Below are 16,657 nucleotides of genomic sequence, written 5' to 3'. Positions count from 1 at the left end.
TCTTTGAATGTGTGTAATAATTTCTTTTATTTGTTGTATTAACATTAATTAGGGCCCTTTTAAGTTTTTAACTATAAGAGCCAGTTTAGTTTGTGGAATTGAATTTTTGAAAATCAATTTTTATGCATTTTTCAAGAAGAAATAAATGTAAGATTTACATTCTTGTGTTTAACAATATTAAAAAAATAGCTTAGAGAATGTCTTTTTATTTCCATTCTCATGAATTTGTGAGAAATACGAAATAAAAATTGTTCATTTTCAATTATACTCTCGTTTATTAAAATAATAAAAAAGATGAGAAAAGTTTGCTCGGATAAAGTTGGATTTTTTAAATTTTGCAAATGATAGATTTGTCTTGAAAAAATGTAATTAATATTTTTCCATGAGGAGGGAAAACAGAACTCAAGCTTAGAGAAGGAATTCATTTTTCCCCTTTTTGGGGTATTAGATTCTCATGAGCCAAAAAATAATTTTTCATGCATGTATTACCAAATATGAGAATGAAATTATTTTTTTATTCTCAAACTTTCAACATTTGAACCAAACAAGCCCCAAGTAACGAAACTAGTTTAATTTTCTAAAAAGACAAATGCTTGTTTTAATATGTCTTAAGATAAAAAGTAACGCCGAGTGCTCAACGACTAGTATAGTTATAGCTGCAGTTACAATATTGCGATTACACTATATTCCTCCATTTATATTAAATTATTCATCAATGACCTAAACAAAATAAAAGCAATTAATGTATTATGGTTAGAAAGACTTGGCTAACTTCTTTCCGCGTTGAGATAAATTCTACCGCGTTATGTACGCGTAAGAAAGCGACCCAAGGACTAGTGAGGAGACGACTCAGAGCCTTTTTTTTTTTTTTTTTTTAAGGACCAGTTTGTTTCTTTAAGCAGATTCCGTGTAGGCCCATGATCGAATTATGTTCGCTTCTTTAAGGAAAGGGTAAGTTATCACTTTTTTTTGGGTCTGAGGTAAGTTATCACGTTGCCCACTTTTGTTCATGACAATGACAATTGATGTATCACGTACGCATTTGGTTATTATAATTGGTGTAATGAATGGACATGGACCCCATCAATTTACATAGTATAATTATAATCAACTACTGTGGTTAGGAAATTATGATCGGCTACCTAAAGGATTTATCAAACTAACGGTACTTCACTTATTCAAATTTGAGTAAACTAAATTTTATTTATTTTAGTATAATGGAGAACTTTTTAAGGACGAAAAAATAATTGAGATCGCATGTTGCCCAAACTAATTTAATAATTCAAAGTGTCTTTTTATTAGGTTCCCACTTTGAGGATAATATTTATCTTCTATCCCATCTAATATATTTTTAAAAAGGTTGACCCTTGTAAGTTGTATCCCATCTTCTATTTCCTCAACTTTTAATGATGTTTTATCATGTTCCAAAACTTTTACATAGATACGTTTCGAGGCAAGTGCCACCCACTTATTTGTCGAGCTTCTCCTCAATACATCATTATAGATAATCTAAAAATTTAAGGAAATTTATTGATTTTAAAATTAAGGGTCCATTAATTTTAAGGTACTCACAGCCTAAAAAGTGAATCAAAATCTTCAGTTTCAATTTTCATTGTAATTTCAGTTTTTACTCGTAGTTTCAGGTATGAATAACACTCTTATAAAATTGCAGTTTTAGTTGTCTGACACAGTTAACAAACTCAATAAGTCGCAGTTTCAGTTCACAGTTTCATTTTGCATTTTCATTTCACAATTTCAGTTCATAATTTTAATATCTAAATTTGAGTTCCAGATCTTTTGACAAAAAAAAAAAAGAGTTCTAGATCTAAAAACATTGCCCAAGAAGTAGAGCAGACTGCTAGGAGGAGGAGCCCAGGAGGAGAGACGGAGGCGAGGAAGTTGGATCAGATCTACCCAAAAACATATATGTCCTCTGCCTCATCGCACCCTCCCAATTTTGAAAAATGTTGTATGGGTGCTTGCTTTTGGTGTTGACTTTACGGAAACAACAAAAAGTATGTATAAATGTAAATACCCATAATTGCAGAGTTTAAATGATATGATGGAATTGTGATATTGATTGACATGATGAAATGGGTGATGCAGGGAACGAATATAGAGAAGAGAGATTGATGTTAATGATGGATCAAGAAAGTAGTAATAACAATAGCAATTGTGTTTAGGTGACCTGATTATTAATAAAGGGCATAACTAAGAAAAAGAAAAGTGACATGATTATTAATAAAGTAACCTAATTGTTATATTTTACTAATAAGGGTATTACACGTTAAAAACAATAAGTAAAAGATAACCTAAGGTAATTAATTCTAAAATTAATATAAGTTCAATGAACAAGTGACTATTCTATTTGTATTAAATTAAATTGGATATGATCATAAATTTATATATTAAATGATGTGTCAGTATTTCTTTGTTATAGTTGTTTTGATATCTTCTAAATTTGTAATTTACCCTCTTTAATTCCTAGAGCAAAATGAGATCATGCTCAAGGACACCTCAAGGAAATATTTTTAGAATTATATGTGGTCAGGGGATATTACTCAAGGAGACCTCAAATTCAAACATTTCCTTCAAAAATCTTCATTGAAAAGATACAAGTAATACTAACCTAATTCCTTTGCAGAGAAGCAAAAATCATATCACCCTACTCTCTGTCATCATGCCATTCACCTTCTGGCACACAAAGTGTACAAGTCCCAAAACTAACTCAAAGTTCTTCCTTTCCAGCATAATTACAGCACCAATCCAGAAAATCACCCCAAATTCATTGCGTATGCTGAGATTAACTTTCAAAAACGTGAAAATCATCTTAAGAAGTTTCTTATAAGCAGGAACCTCCTCTGGTTCAGAATCTCCATTTTCTTCAGGCCTAACTTCACTTGTTTTGGAGACTGGAGAGCACAGTCTTCGCTAAATTCAAGAGCCATGATAGAAAAAGGAGTCTGATGCAATCAGTTGGGGTTATTTGCGTCCCTTCTCCCACAAACTGTTTCCTAATGTACACTTGGATACTAATGCCAGAATGAAGTCAAGAAGCCAAGGCTGTACTCCTGCCACAAAATGTGCAACATATATAGCCAGAGCCTAAGTGCAATTCAATCAAGATGATTATATCAAGCAGTCTAGCAGATCATTAGCTTCTGTGAGAGGTGGTGAAGCTTCGATCAGTAGCAGCTTTAATTAAGAACTAGATTGAGTAATTTGGTGGACCAGATTGTCGATCAAATTAAATTAATTAGATACAATGTTTCGTGCAAGTGAAAGTGGTGGACACTTGATCATTAAGTGATTATTAGGAGGCTCGACCAGTTGCCAGTGCAAGTGCCCCCAGTGTATCCATGATCACGTACGTTGACCCACAATAGCTGAACAGGTGTGAGGAGAGAACTCCCTGGAGAATAGTTAATGCAAAAGCACAAGCAAATTAAAGTGAAAAATGATTTCTATGATGCAAAGAAAAGGAAGGTGAAGTTCATAACAGAAGTGGAGTCAGCTAACCTGTCAAAAAAGCCGAGGAGAAGTTAACAATTAATGCGACCATGTTAACAGTCAGCTGGGACTGCACAAATTTTTGAATATTTATGTAAGCTGAACGTCCCCATTTTGCCACTGTCACAATTGTGGAGAAATTATCGTCCAAAATTATGACGTCGGCTTTTCTGTTTTTTTTACTCCACATTCCATGTTTGAATTTTTGGTTGATATTTTGAAGGGAATAGAAAGGAAAAAGGAGCAAATCTAAGGAAGACAAGTGATGCAGCTCGCACACGATAAGGATGGATAGAGAGGAGATTCAAACCAAGACCTCAAATGCAGAGATAAACATACTTAGCCATTAAAACTAGAAGGCCTCATGTAATGGTCCGACTTAAAATAATTTTATAAGCAAACAAAACTTAGGTTAAAATAAAAAACATGATATATATATTTTTTAAATAAAGCCAGTTATGGAAAGAGATGCATATTTCACCCTTAATATGCTTCCTTTGAACTTCTTCATCTTCTTTTACAAACAAAGAGAAAGGTTTGGAAAACAATATACTTGTACAATTTATTCTCATTGTTTGAAAGGTTCAATATATTGAGATTCATTATTGACTATTTGACCTTTTTCCCGGCCCATATATGTAGGTTGTTATTTGAAGATTTGATTAGGGTAGTTCGGCCCGTGCGACTCATGTAGTATAATTGTTTTTCTTTTACAGTTTGGTGTCTCCTTTGTAACACCAAAAAAAAAAAGGTTCGATCGATCTTCTTTTTTTGATTAATTAACAACTGGTATTCATTAGATTTGAACCCACAAATAGGAAATTGAGTGCTACTACACTAAATAGCCATTGTCACTGATCTTCTTCTCATTGATGTTCCAATTTCTTGTATAGATTTTTCTTTTACTTTATTTTCTTTTAGTTTAGTGAATTTAGTTGTTTTTATTATGGTAACAATTTTCATTGTTTCAAGCTTCTTCTTTTTTTGTTGGGGGAGAGAAAATCGAATTTGGGTACATTGTGAATAATTTTACGGCCCTTTCAACTGCACTACCGAACAACTATTTCGTTGTCCCCAAGTTTGTGGGTTAATTGATACTTTGATATTCACATATTAAGTTGAAGGTTGAATTTTATGTCTTTGATGAAATGCTTGTGTAAAGGTATGTTAAAAACATAGTGTAAAAAGTCTTTTAACATGTGTGGTAGCCACTAGCGCGTGTCATGATCTAGTTAAACAAATGCGCTTGTGTCTTTTCAGTTTTCATCTCCCTTCCCCTTTGAACCCAGTCCTCCACTACCATTAAACATTTAAACCCAGCCGCATTATCAGTTTATCACCACCATTCCAGAGGTCCTTCTCAATGGGTCTACGAATGACAAAGTATCATGCCCATGCATTTTTCATTTTACAAAGGTTTTGTTCTTATAATGCTGTCCGTTCTCTATAACTGTTGCTCATATAGCATTATCGTGTATATGTCTTATGCTACATTAGATTTTTCTTCTGAACTTAAAAAACAACTTTATTGAAATCAATGAATTATGTTTTTCTTAACTTTTATTCCTGTTCTATTTCTTGTTGTTGGACTTCCTGCATTTTCAAATTATCGTCACTGCGCTCTGCTTATCTCATTTTTCTCCTACTCTGTGTATAAATATTTATTCAATGTCTCCCTTAGAACCATTTAAAAAACAAAAACAAAAAAAAAAATCTCTCCTTTAGAGTTGGACTCAGTAAAATTTAACCAGCCAGTATTGTAAACCAAGTGAATAGGTTGTGGGAATGAGAAGAGGGGTATTTGGTGAATTTTTGGCGAACATTCAAGGGTGGTTGTAGTTTATCAGTATAGAGATGGCCTCAGAAGCAGTTTGGAATGTGGAGCTTTTGAAGAGAAATAGATTATGACCTTTGGGTTGGGGATGGAGTTTAGTATTGGGTTGTCTGCATATTTATACTACATGGGCAAGTAAGCATACATTTTTGTCTATGACATTTTCTAGCTTATGTGCTGGCGAATGTATTTGGAGGGCAAGATGCCCATTGTAGTTGAGGATGTGAAGAGGAGTAACAAAAGTGTGTTAACAGGTTCTGTGAATTTGAGAAATATTAAAAGAAACAGCAAGATCGTGATGAAATTCTGCAGAACTTTTTCATTGAAAAATTATGCTTTTTTTTGGAGATTAAGCCCACCCCACCAAACAATCTTGAATCTGCCCTTGCTTTCCCCAAACTCTAGAATACTAAAAAGTAAAATCCGCACACACTTACCAGTACAAAGTCTTCTATGTCTCTCACAATGCTTAAATTACTAATGTAACTTTCTTTTTCAATTTTCTTGGCAAAAAAACAGGACAATTGCTCTTGCTTCTTATTGGGGAAATTGGTGGAGTTAGCTCTTAATTTTCAAGAATGGTTTATTGTTCTAACTGTCAAAAATATGTGAGTGGAGAAAATGACAATGGAAAAATGTGAGTATCCCATTTCTTTACATAGAATTTCTACTTTTATTATGATTTGATTGTGATTTTTGCTATTTGTAATTGTTTGTAGATGGTGTTCCGTCTGTGGGAAGGTTTTAGTGTGTGATGTTCTCTCTGATGAACCCACATTCGTTAAAAATAATGCGGGGCAGGTATTGGGTTTTCTTCTTCTCTTTTCTTATGATTGTATAATTGTATTTATACTTGATAACAAATACAAGCTATTGCTTTATATTATGTTTAATGTTTTCTGCTTATGTTTTCCCAGAGCCAAATTGCTGGAAGAAAGGTACAGTCGATTCAAAGCGAATATGAATTAAGATGGATGAGAAATGCTTTAAATATGGGAGAAAGTGAAGAAATTGTTGACATTGCTATGAGAATTTATAAGGTAAGTATACTTGTAATTAACACAATCTATAGAAATTGTTGACATTGTTTGTTCTATAGAACTTTTGAACACAATCTTTGAATTTGCTCTGCTTTGTGAAGATTGCGGTAGAGCGGGAATTTACAAGGGGGCTTAAGTCAGAGCTAGTACTGGCTTCATGTCTTAAATTGCATGTCGGTAAGGAATCCCTTTTTTAATTCTTGTATATTATTTATTGTTATTTGCACGTTATTATTATTGAATAAACTTACCTCCAACGACTTCTATTTAGTAATTAGAAAAATTACATTGACAGAACGCTGAGGGGGTGTAGCCCATGCAGTCAAACTGTATACAAGAAAAGATATAAAAGCATAATTAGAACAAAAGAATGCATAGTATTTAAAGAAAGCTAAGAACATTTCTTTGTCCACTTAAACATCGTCTTAACAAGTGAGCCTCCAGTTCTATAAATGAATGTTTAGTCTCCTAAACTGTTCCTTTAACAAACAAGCTTCAATGCATAGGTAAAAAGGATTGGAGTGCTTATTCTAATTAGGTCATTGATTTCTCAACTCTCTATGTTGGAAGCGATAATTAGGTTGTTTGGGATGGCTTCACCCCTTTTAGTAATTATTTTTTTTCTTTCAAGTATTATAATCTATCTTATAGCTCCATTAGTGCTATATTTACTTTCTAGATATGTGTGCCCAAACATTAGGAATGTAAAAAGATGCAAGTTATGCAAACGTCTGACCTAAAACATTGTCACACCTTGTTACGTCGAAGCTTTGGCCAAGATTTGCTATTGAATCCATTCCAATTAATGTTGAAAATATATAATTGGAGCAGATGGTTGGTTTAGATTCTCATATCATATTGTGGGTTCCTATTGGCTTAGCTTTCTACACAGCCGTATGGCTGGCGTGCTGTATCTGGGCTCCCCCTAGACCCACATGAACTCATAACCCTGTAGTTTGATGGATCGCTTAGGGTGAGGTTTAGGTGTCTATAAGAATTGTTTTTAGGTAATATTTGAAATGTAGGGGTTGCAACAGCTGACTAGAGTGAGCAAAACCTTGGAAGGATATCATGTAAGGGGATCAAGTTGTTGTCCTTGGAAGGACATCAGCAAAGGTTATGACTCCCTTATAAACCATTGCAGATTGGTGGTTGGTAATGGGGAGAGGGTGACCCTTCTGGGAGGATGTGTGGTTAGGGGACTCAACATTAATTAGTTCATTTTTGTGTCTTTATAACCTATCCAGGTATCACAATGTTAGTATTGTAAAAATAAACCTTTATTTTGTGATTTTTAATTTCCAGGAAAGGCAACTAGCTCGAGCAGCCGAATCAAGTAATCCTACTCCAGCTCCAACTGCTGCAGAAACTGTCTACCAAATGCTGACTAAGAAGGTATTGATAACTTTCTTTATGAAGAAAAGAAGTTATTGATAACAAACACTTTAGTAACTATCTAAAATAGTAGCTAATTCTGGGATGCTACCTCTTTCTACGATTAGGAATAAGACACTTAAATGGGAGTTTTTAATCCTTACATTGAGAGTGTTTTAATCTTATTTATTCTAGCTCCTTATGTTAGTTCCTTGTTAGAGCCTGTTTGTTTATACTAGAGGTATTTAGGGGGGTTTGATTGTTCTTTATTTCCTTCTCTGCTTGTTGTTGCTCTTCGAGTAGGGTGTTTCTCTTTTTATTTGTTTTGTCAGATGTGTTCTTGAAATTGTAATTCTTATAGTTTCAGGATGTATCGTGTGTGGACTATTGGTTCACTTTCATTTTACCTCCTTTTTTTTTTTTTTTTTTTTTAGGATACATTGGAAATTGGATGGGATCAAACTCACAGTAATGCTACACTTACTACATTTTTATACCACAATTCCATATAATCTTACCTGACATTCATACATTGGACACTACAAATTAAAAAATAAAACCTAAAAAAGAAAAAGGAAATACCCTTCCAGTAAAGTAATGACACATCAGGTGGGATACAAATATGAGAAAAAAAATGTGGGACAACTAGCATTATTGTCAAAACTCATGACCTATACTAATCTTAACCCTTTCCCCACTCCTCTCTCACCACCTGGGCTAGCCCCGAGGTATGTACTTCCCTATTTTTAGTTAATATAATTGTTACATTTCCTACAAATGAAAAAACTATTTTTCAATGTGCCTTTTTAGATCATATTGTGTAAGTCTGCCTGGTTTTGATGTCTCTGACCATGGTTTCCATGCAGAGACTCTGCTCAAAAATCAACTTTGATGCCCTAGAGGATATGTTCCAAACATCTGTACGTGTCTCTCTGATTGGCTTCTATTTTTCAATAACTCTGAATTTACGTTTTCTTTCTTTGCGTGCATGCCCATGACAAGTTACATAAGTATCACCGCAATGAAATTTTTAGCATACTGTTGATGCTTCATACCTATTTTCACCTATTTAATTGTGGTACAAACAAAATTAATCTCATTGTTGCCACCGGCCGCTAGCAGCTGGCCGTGGACTAGGTCTCATTTTGGCAAGAGTCACCAGTGTTGGTCAGAAAGAAAAATAAATGTGAAGGTGTAGTACGTTCCATGAACATTGAACAAGATAATCAATATGAAATGAAAGTCATGGTCTGAAATCATAAAAACATAGGTTTGGACAACTGTTTATCCTACTGGAAGATCATATTTGTATTAAGTCATGGTCTCCCATGCATTTGTTGTAGTGTTCCGACCCAGCAAATAAAAAGCAGAACTACTATGATATAACAATCCATAAAGATGTTGTTGAATATTATAACCCCAACTGAAATGATAAGTAAGATGCAACTAACTACATTACTATGAAGATAACTGCATAGCATAGAAAATCAGGAATGCAAGATGTCGACACCAATGTGCCTCAGTCTAACTCCTCGCGCGAGCATCGAATTGCGTATAAACCACGAGCTCAGTCGTCCTAGGTACTTAGGGAGTTAGGGTCTTTGGCTTTCTATAGACCTTAAGGTGTCCTCTTAAACCAGGCAGTACGTGCATGATGGTTTTAGGTGTAATGGCGCTTACAAAGCTCAAATTGAGGATCTTTCTTTTTAGCCAAAAACCTTACTATTTCTTGTTTGCTTTAAGATTGAAATTTAGAATTCAATCTGCCACCTTGCTATTTCTTGTTATCTGTTCATATTTTCAAATGGTTTTTCGATCTTCTTCTTATGTATATCTTATGTTTGGTCTTGTTTGTCCTAACAGTGGCAGATAACTCCAAGAAAAAAACAAATTGAATCACATGCATTTTGAAGCACAAAAAGCTTGAACTCGATCACGATGCATATATACAAAAATGATGATCGACTTGGGGCTGGAGAACAAATATATATGATGCTGAGGAGGGAATTGAAGGGACATTTGACGACAATCTCATTCTCGATTATGATGATGTTGATGAAGGATATGATGACAATGAAGATTATGGTTTTGATTGGTTCTGATGTGACTGTTCTCTAAGCATCTTGTTGAAGACATTGGGATGCTTTTAAGTGTTTCCAAATAAAACACTCAACACATTTCCCCTTGAGACATAGATTGTTTGTTTTGCAGGAACAAGGTTGGACAGTGTGGCCATAAAGTCAATTTCTTATCAGACTATGGAGGTTTCCATATTGCACATCAATATTCTCATAGACTATAGGATTAACATGCACCGTTAATTTCACACAAAATGTATACATAAGCTGCAAGCATCTTCACATATTTTCCTAGCCATTGCTCTATATTCTGTTTAATGCTTACTGTTTATGTTTTTGCAGAGCCAATTTGCTGTGCTAGAATTTTTAATAGCTTGTATTTTTTTAAAAAATCATTTATACAATTATAAGAAGAAATTAAGGCCCACCACATTTTTAACAAATGTGGGTTCATTGGAGTAAGAGATATTCTAAATGATCCCTCTCCATTTGCTCAGAGATGACTCTCCATATTTTTTTTGTTTAATTTTGATAATTTATTAAAGGGTAAAGTGAATTAACAAAAATTAAAAAAAATTAGAAAAAAGAAATAAAAATAAGGGGTTTTTTTTTTAGTCTAAAACGAAAAAACCCATGATTGGCTAGCCCATCTACAAAAATAGTGATAAGCCAATCCACTTTAATAGGTCAATTGCTACTATGCGACAATAACTATTTGAATTTCATAAAATATTCGTGTTATACTGTTATTAATTGCTTAGTTCAATTGCTGAGTGCTCTGCACAAAATACGAAAGCAAAAAAAATCATTAATTCCAATTGCCACAATTGTTTTTTTTTTTTTTTCAAAAGAAATGATTAACCAATTATCAATCATTAATTCTTCTTACCCAAAAAAAAAATCATTAATTCTTCTTGCTTCTTAGTTCCAAAAAAATAATAAATTCTTCTTTCTTGGCCATAAATAACTAATTAACAGTTGACTAACTACAAATCAATAAGAAGAAGAGAATAAAGCAGCAGCGTCCCACACGAATACACTACTAGAGATATTAAAATCAAGATCACCAAAAAAAAATAAGAGATATTAAAATCAACGGTTGGCAGGGCACGTGTCAGCAGAAGACAATGACAACCGTCGATCAGAGCACGAACTCCACCACGAAAATAAGCAAAGCCTTCACCTCCATTTTCATTTCCTCACCACTCTCTCTCTCTCTCTCTCTCCCCCAAAATTAAACGACTCTCTCTCTCTCTGCGAAGATGAGCAAGGGACCTGGACTATTCTCCGACATCGGCAAAAAGGCCAAAGGTAAAGAATCGTACTCGCAGCTGATCACTATCTCTCTCTCTCTTTGATCTTATACTGTTTGTGCTGATTCGATTACGTTATTTGCATCTGAAACGCTGCGTTTTGGCTTTGGTTGTAGATCTTCTAACCAAGGACTACAACACCGACCAGAAATTCACCGTCTCCACCTACAGCGATGCCGGTGTGGTAAGCACTCTAGCTTTAACGTATATACGCACAGCCTCGGAAAATATGTGAATGAATAATTAACAAAAATGGTTTGGATCGGTAATTAGGGTTTCGATCGGTGTTCTTCTGCTTCTGTTTTTGGTTAATTTTTTTAAATCAGATTATAGTGCCAATCGCACGTTATTTTCATTATCTGGCTCAAAATGGAGCTCATAAGTATTTGTTAATTAAGTCATTTTGTCATTTGTAGTTGGACTGTCTGAGGAACTCAGGAATGAGCACTCCGTAGTTATATATTGTACTTGTTCATTTGATTAAGTTAGATTTTATTTTTTACTTTTTTTCCTTTTTGCTATGTTTGCATGTAGTTAAATTGTTACTTCTTATGCGTATCAGAGGTGGAATGAATATGTACATGTTTTTTGAAGGAAAAACTTTTTGAGGTTGGAGTACTAAATTTTGGTAGAGAATTTGGTCCTTTCTGCCTTTGAACAGTTATGTATGTCCTAATTTTTTAGCCTCAAATATGGAAGGGGATGAATGTGGGGTTGTCAAATTTGATAGTTTTGGGGCTTAAACGTACTTTTCTCTTGGTCATTTTATTAAAAACATTATTTATTCCATGGTAATGTCATTTTTTTTCTACCTCATGACTCAGTCTTTTTCCTTTGTATGTGTGCATGTGCACTGTGAACAAGTGTAAGTGTGTAACTCATGGCAGATTGCCCGGTTTGAAGATGTTATCCTGATTTGTTTTGTGCTGCTCTTTTGTTTCACTCATTTTATTATAGGGTTAGAATTTTATGTAACACTATTTCATAACTTGTAAATAGCACCAAGAAGGAAGGTAGTATTACATGCATTATTCAAAATCACTTTCCCATTGTAGCATGTATTCACGTTCGGTACAAACCTCAGCTATAAATTCGAAGGCTTAACGGTTGTAGCCCAATTGGTAGTCTGCTTATTGGAGTTTCTATACCATGCAAGAGCCAAAACTATTACAAAAACTGATTATGCATGAGTGCACCCAGGACATAGTACTCTTTTCTTTTTCTTTTTGTTGGGGGAGGAGGGGGGGGGGGGGGGGGGGGTGTCTAAGGAGACAGTTTAGTAGAAGCAGTAAAATGCCTGGGAGATGAAGCTTAGTAATGCACTTTATAGGCTTGAAATTATAGGAGCACATAAGGCAGTTCATACTCTAATTCATGATAATTCAGTGCATGAAGCGAAAAGCACTGTCATGGGATCCATTGATGTTGGTGGAGTATCTTGATATCTGTCTCTTTGCTTCATTCTGAATGCATTCATTTTGAACTTTTATTTTCTTTCATTCTATTGTTCTTCAGGGTTATTTTGGCCATGTTTCTCAGGGTTTGTTTAGTTGTCATGTGATCGACCCTTTTACCTGTAGGAATCAATCCTTTTCAACCATTACTGCCTACATTACCCTTCTTTTCATAAAACGTGTGCTAATTATCAATTCACAATCAGATATTAGAGTTCATCTGAATAATTTTAATCACTATATGTGGAACCATGAATAGCTAAATAAAATAGATAGATATTTCTCTTAGTCTCAGGTCAACGGATCTGCTCATTGAAAGACGCTTCTACGATGCATAGGACACTAAATCGCTTAGACACTTGTTCATTTAACACAATTCTTATTTTCCACATTCTTCGGCCTATTTAAATTAGCAATATATAGAAAATGTGTATTGTAAACGAGTGCAAAGGAGTCGTATTAAGGTAAATTATTTTCTTTGTCATTTTATAAATTACTAGCCTCTTGAACGCTCTTTGCGCATGTCAAGAGGCTTTTTCAAATAAAACAAAAATGTTAAATGCTAAATGAACTAAAACAGTTAATTAAACAAAAAGAAAAAAAAAAAAAACAGTTTTCTAAAAGAGATAGGGTTGGTTTCACTATTGCGTAAACTGCAGTATTGTTTTCTTTTTAAAATTTTGTTTATTTGTTTTATTTTACTATTTTACGTTCGTAAATGAAATGTGTTATAATAACATTTTTCTTTAGTAAAGGATCTTTTAGGAATTCCAAAAATTTCACCAAACCCCAACTTCTCTCACTTTATAATAGTTATAGATGACATAGGAAAGCTTTTTTTTTTTTTTTTTTTTTCTTTCTTCCTGGTAAGTACGTAGGAAAGCCAGGTTAGGAGTACCTTCTATACTTTTGTTAAATTCTTCACCAAAGTGCAGGTTAGCATTTATGAAGTTTCATCTCTTATAGTTGTTCTGTACCAAGCTGGAGGGAATATCTTATTTTTTATGTTGAGTTGTGTCCATCATTTGTAGTTATTATTGTTGCAAGTTATTATTTGAAGTGATGGTAGTTATAGCTTAGTATGTTCCATTTCCAACTGTTCTTCAAGAACCTTTTAGTTCTTTAGTAATATCCTTTTGAAGCTTCAAAAATTGAACCTAGAATGTTAGTGCAGAATTAAAACAGTTGGCTGTATAGTATTTTCAGGTTGAATAATAGTGAAAATGGTAAATAATTTGAGTTTGAGTAAACCTTGAGATATTTTATACGGTTGGTTTTTGTATGCCACTTCCTGGAAGTTGCCATGTGAGTTTATTCCTTTATTTAAGCGTTAATGTAAATGGTTATTTATGTTTTCAATACCTTCTTCTTTTGGCCCTTTCAGGCCCTCACATCAACAGCAGTGAAGAAAGGAGGAATTTCCACTGGGGACATCGCAACACAATACAAGTACAAGAACACTGTGGTTGATGTCAAACTTGACACAGAATCAAATGTGGGTTTTGTCCTTTGTTGAATATATTCAGACAAGCAATTCTCTTGTACTGTTAAGCATGTCCACTTTTCTCTCTGATTTGGCAGATCTCGACGACCTTCACAATCAATGAGATTTTTCCATCCACAAAGACTATTGCTTCATTCAAAGTGCCTGATTTTAACTCTGGCAAGGTATAAAATCTGGGATTAGCCTAGGAGATACTTATGTTGGTAATTGTGGGCTTAAACTGTATAATTCTTATTTGCTATTTATTTTGTAGTTGGAGGTTCAGTACTTCCATAACCATGCAACCTTCACTACAGCCGTTGCCTTGAATCAATCCCCAGCCATTGATTTTTCAGCTACCATTGGTACCCCAACGATTGCATTTGGTGCAGAAGCTGGTTATGACACTACTTCTGGAAACTTTACGAAGTACACTGCTGGGATTACCGTGACAAAACCGGATCAGTCTGCTTCAATAATTCTGTAAGCGCTTGCACCATAACCATTATCAAGGACAACTGTTTAAGCTCTGATTGTTATTAAAGTATTTAGAATGCTAGGAACTTTTTAGTCTTATATATTCTGATATCAGCGCTCTCACTCTCTCTCTCTCTCTCTCTCTCTCTCTCTCTCTCTCTCTCTCTCTCTCTCTCTCTCTCTCTCTCTCAGGGGTGACAAGGGAGACAGTATAAGAACATCTTACGTGCATTATCTGGATCTGTTGAAGAGGAGTGCTGCTGTGGGAGAGATCACGAGAAGGTTTTCCACAAATGAGAACACTTTCACTGTGGGAGGGTCATATGCTATTGATCACTTGACTGTAGTGAAAGCAAAGCTCAACAATCATGGAAAGCTGGGAGCCCTGCTGCAGCATGAAGTCATTCCGAAGTCAGTGCTGACAGTGTCTGGCGAGGTTGACACGAAGACCTTGGACAAGCATCCCAGGTTTGGCTTGGCCATTGCCATCAAGCCTTGATGTTTTTGCCGTTAGATGATGCCTTTTTGGAACCCAATCAATACCTGGTACAATTTTTTGGCTGGCTCTTGAAAGGAGCACTTAATAAAATAAGTAGTTCCACAGGTGCATGTTTCATAGTTCTTGATGACTGTGGATGGATTGTTTGATGCTCAGGCTCTACTGTGGTCTTCTTCTTCTCTATATTCTTTTGGTTTTTAATTGTAGGTCGCTAAGGCGTTCAGCATTTGCTCATTCTATTCTCCATTTATGGAGAACCTTAGAATTCTGATTGATAGAGAATTTGTTTACATATGTTGTGTCAAGTGATATGCTACTACTGTCTGTTTGAATGAATGCACCCTCCGAGAGAGTAACTTCAATGGAGTTTATAAATGAACATTGATGTTGCCACAAGCTATACGTTGTCTCAGTTGTGATCAGTTTCTTGAGTTTCTTCTGAACTGCATCCATAATCTCAAAGAAGTGGCATTACCATATTTCATGCGCTGAATCTTTGGCTCGAGTTTAAACTGCTTTGGACAACTATACATTCAGTCAAGCCTCAGGTGTGAGAAAAGAAAACTCCTATAAATGATTATTGTCTGAAAACTTATTTCTCAAACCAGACATTTGAGATACATGAATGCACATAGCATGAGGATTACTTTAAGATAATGACTACATTGCACTTGGCATGAGGATTACTTAAGATAATGACTACATTGTGGGCCTATCCCCCAATGTGATTCAATGATAACTGTAGGATTATCCTTGAATAAAATCCAAAGCTATTCACTTGTTTTATCGTCGTAAGAGAAATAGATAAACAAAGTGTTTTTCATAAATATAGAGATGATTATAATATTAAATGGCTAACTAATTTGTATTTCTGTTAATTTTTCACATGCGTCATCAGGTTACTGTGATACCAAAAAATTAAATAATTTTGTTCATGACACTACATTGTCAGTTGGGCTCAAACAATGTGGTATTTTTCTTAAAATGAGGACATCTTTACAATGGAAAAGGCTAGCAAATCACAGGCAAGACTCTCACATACATAGTTTTCACTTTTCATTACAGAATTCCCACCACTCCAACTTGCTATCAGACCCCTTTACCACATCAGGCCTAACTGTCCACAAAAATGGGTGCTGCTATTTGCAATCCCCCATGCAAAGTCTTTCAAGTGTTGGTCTGTCCTCACAGTCACACTGCCATAGTTTACATAGACAACTGAATTGGGTTCCCTTTCTATCAAGCCATTCAACACATTTGGTGTCTTCTTTCCATAAGCTTGGGCTAAGTGACTTGATTTGGCTTTCAGCAGGCACATGTCTGCATAGCAAATGAAGTGGACCATAGTCTAATGTTAGGGAACGCCATAAAATCGAACATAATTTCATTAGGTTTGTGAGGGATGTCTAACATTTGCAATGCCTGATATCCAATCGACTAGTCTATCAAGATTCAAGTGGATCATCATGCTTGAAGTTCCTACGAAACACACAGATGAAATTGTGTAATCAGAACAAGACTTTGATAGTCAAAAGAGAAGTACTGCATATCTTGTGAAAGGCAGTACGTACTTATTATGGCATATACCACCTAAT

At 34.8% G+C, this 16,657-nt stretch overlaps 1 protein-coding gene and 1 long non-coding RNA gene across 2 annotated transcripts; both read left to right on the top strand.

Moving 5' to 3' along the window:
* The first annotated feature begins 6,060 nt into the window (after positions 1-6,060).
* LOC147284312 (uncharacterized) lies at positions 6,061-7,776 on the top strand. Its single transcript, XR_015122540.1, has 4 exons — positions 6,061-6,145; positions 6,262-6,384; positions 6,486-6,561; positions 7,690-7,776. It is a non-coding gene; the product is annotated as an uncharacterized LOC147284312 (long non-coding RNA).
* Positions 7,777-10,996: 3,220 nt separating this feature from the next.
* LOC147284311 (mitochondrial outer membrane protein porin 2-like) lies at positions 10,997-15,460 on the top strand. Its single transcript, XM_086243772.1, has 6 exons — positions 10,997-11,147; positions 11,266-11,333; positions 13,988-14,098; positions 14,185-14,271; positions 14,361-14,569; positions 14,756-15,460. The coding sequence occupies exons 1-6, from the start codon at positions 11,099-11,101 to the stop codon at positions 15,060-15,062; spliced, it is 831 nt and encodes a 276-aa protein (XP_086099898.1). The 5' UTR covers positions 10,997-11,098; the 3' UTR covers positions 15,063-15,460.
* The last annotated feature ends 1,197 nt before the right edge of the window (positions 15,461-16,657 follow it).

The sequence above is a fragment of the Dryas octopetala genome, chromosome 5, assembly GCF_963921425.1.
Source record: "Dryas octopetala chromosome 5, drDryOcto1.1, whole genome shotgun sequence".
NCBI classification, from domain to species: domain Eukaryota; kingdom Viridiplantae; phylum Streptophyta; class Magnoliopsida; order Rosales; family Rosaceae; genus Dryas; species Dryas octopetala.
Note: the sequence above shows the minus strand (reverse complement) of the source record. Positions and strands in the feature narration are given on the sequence as shown.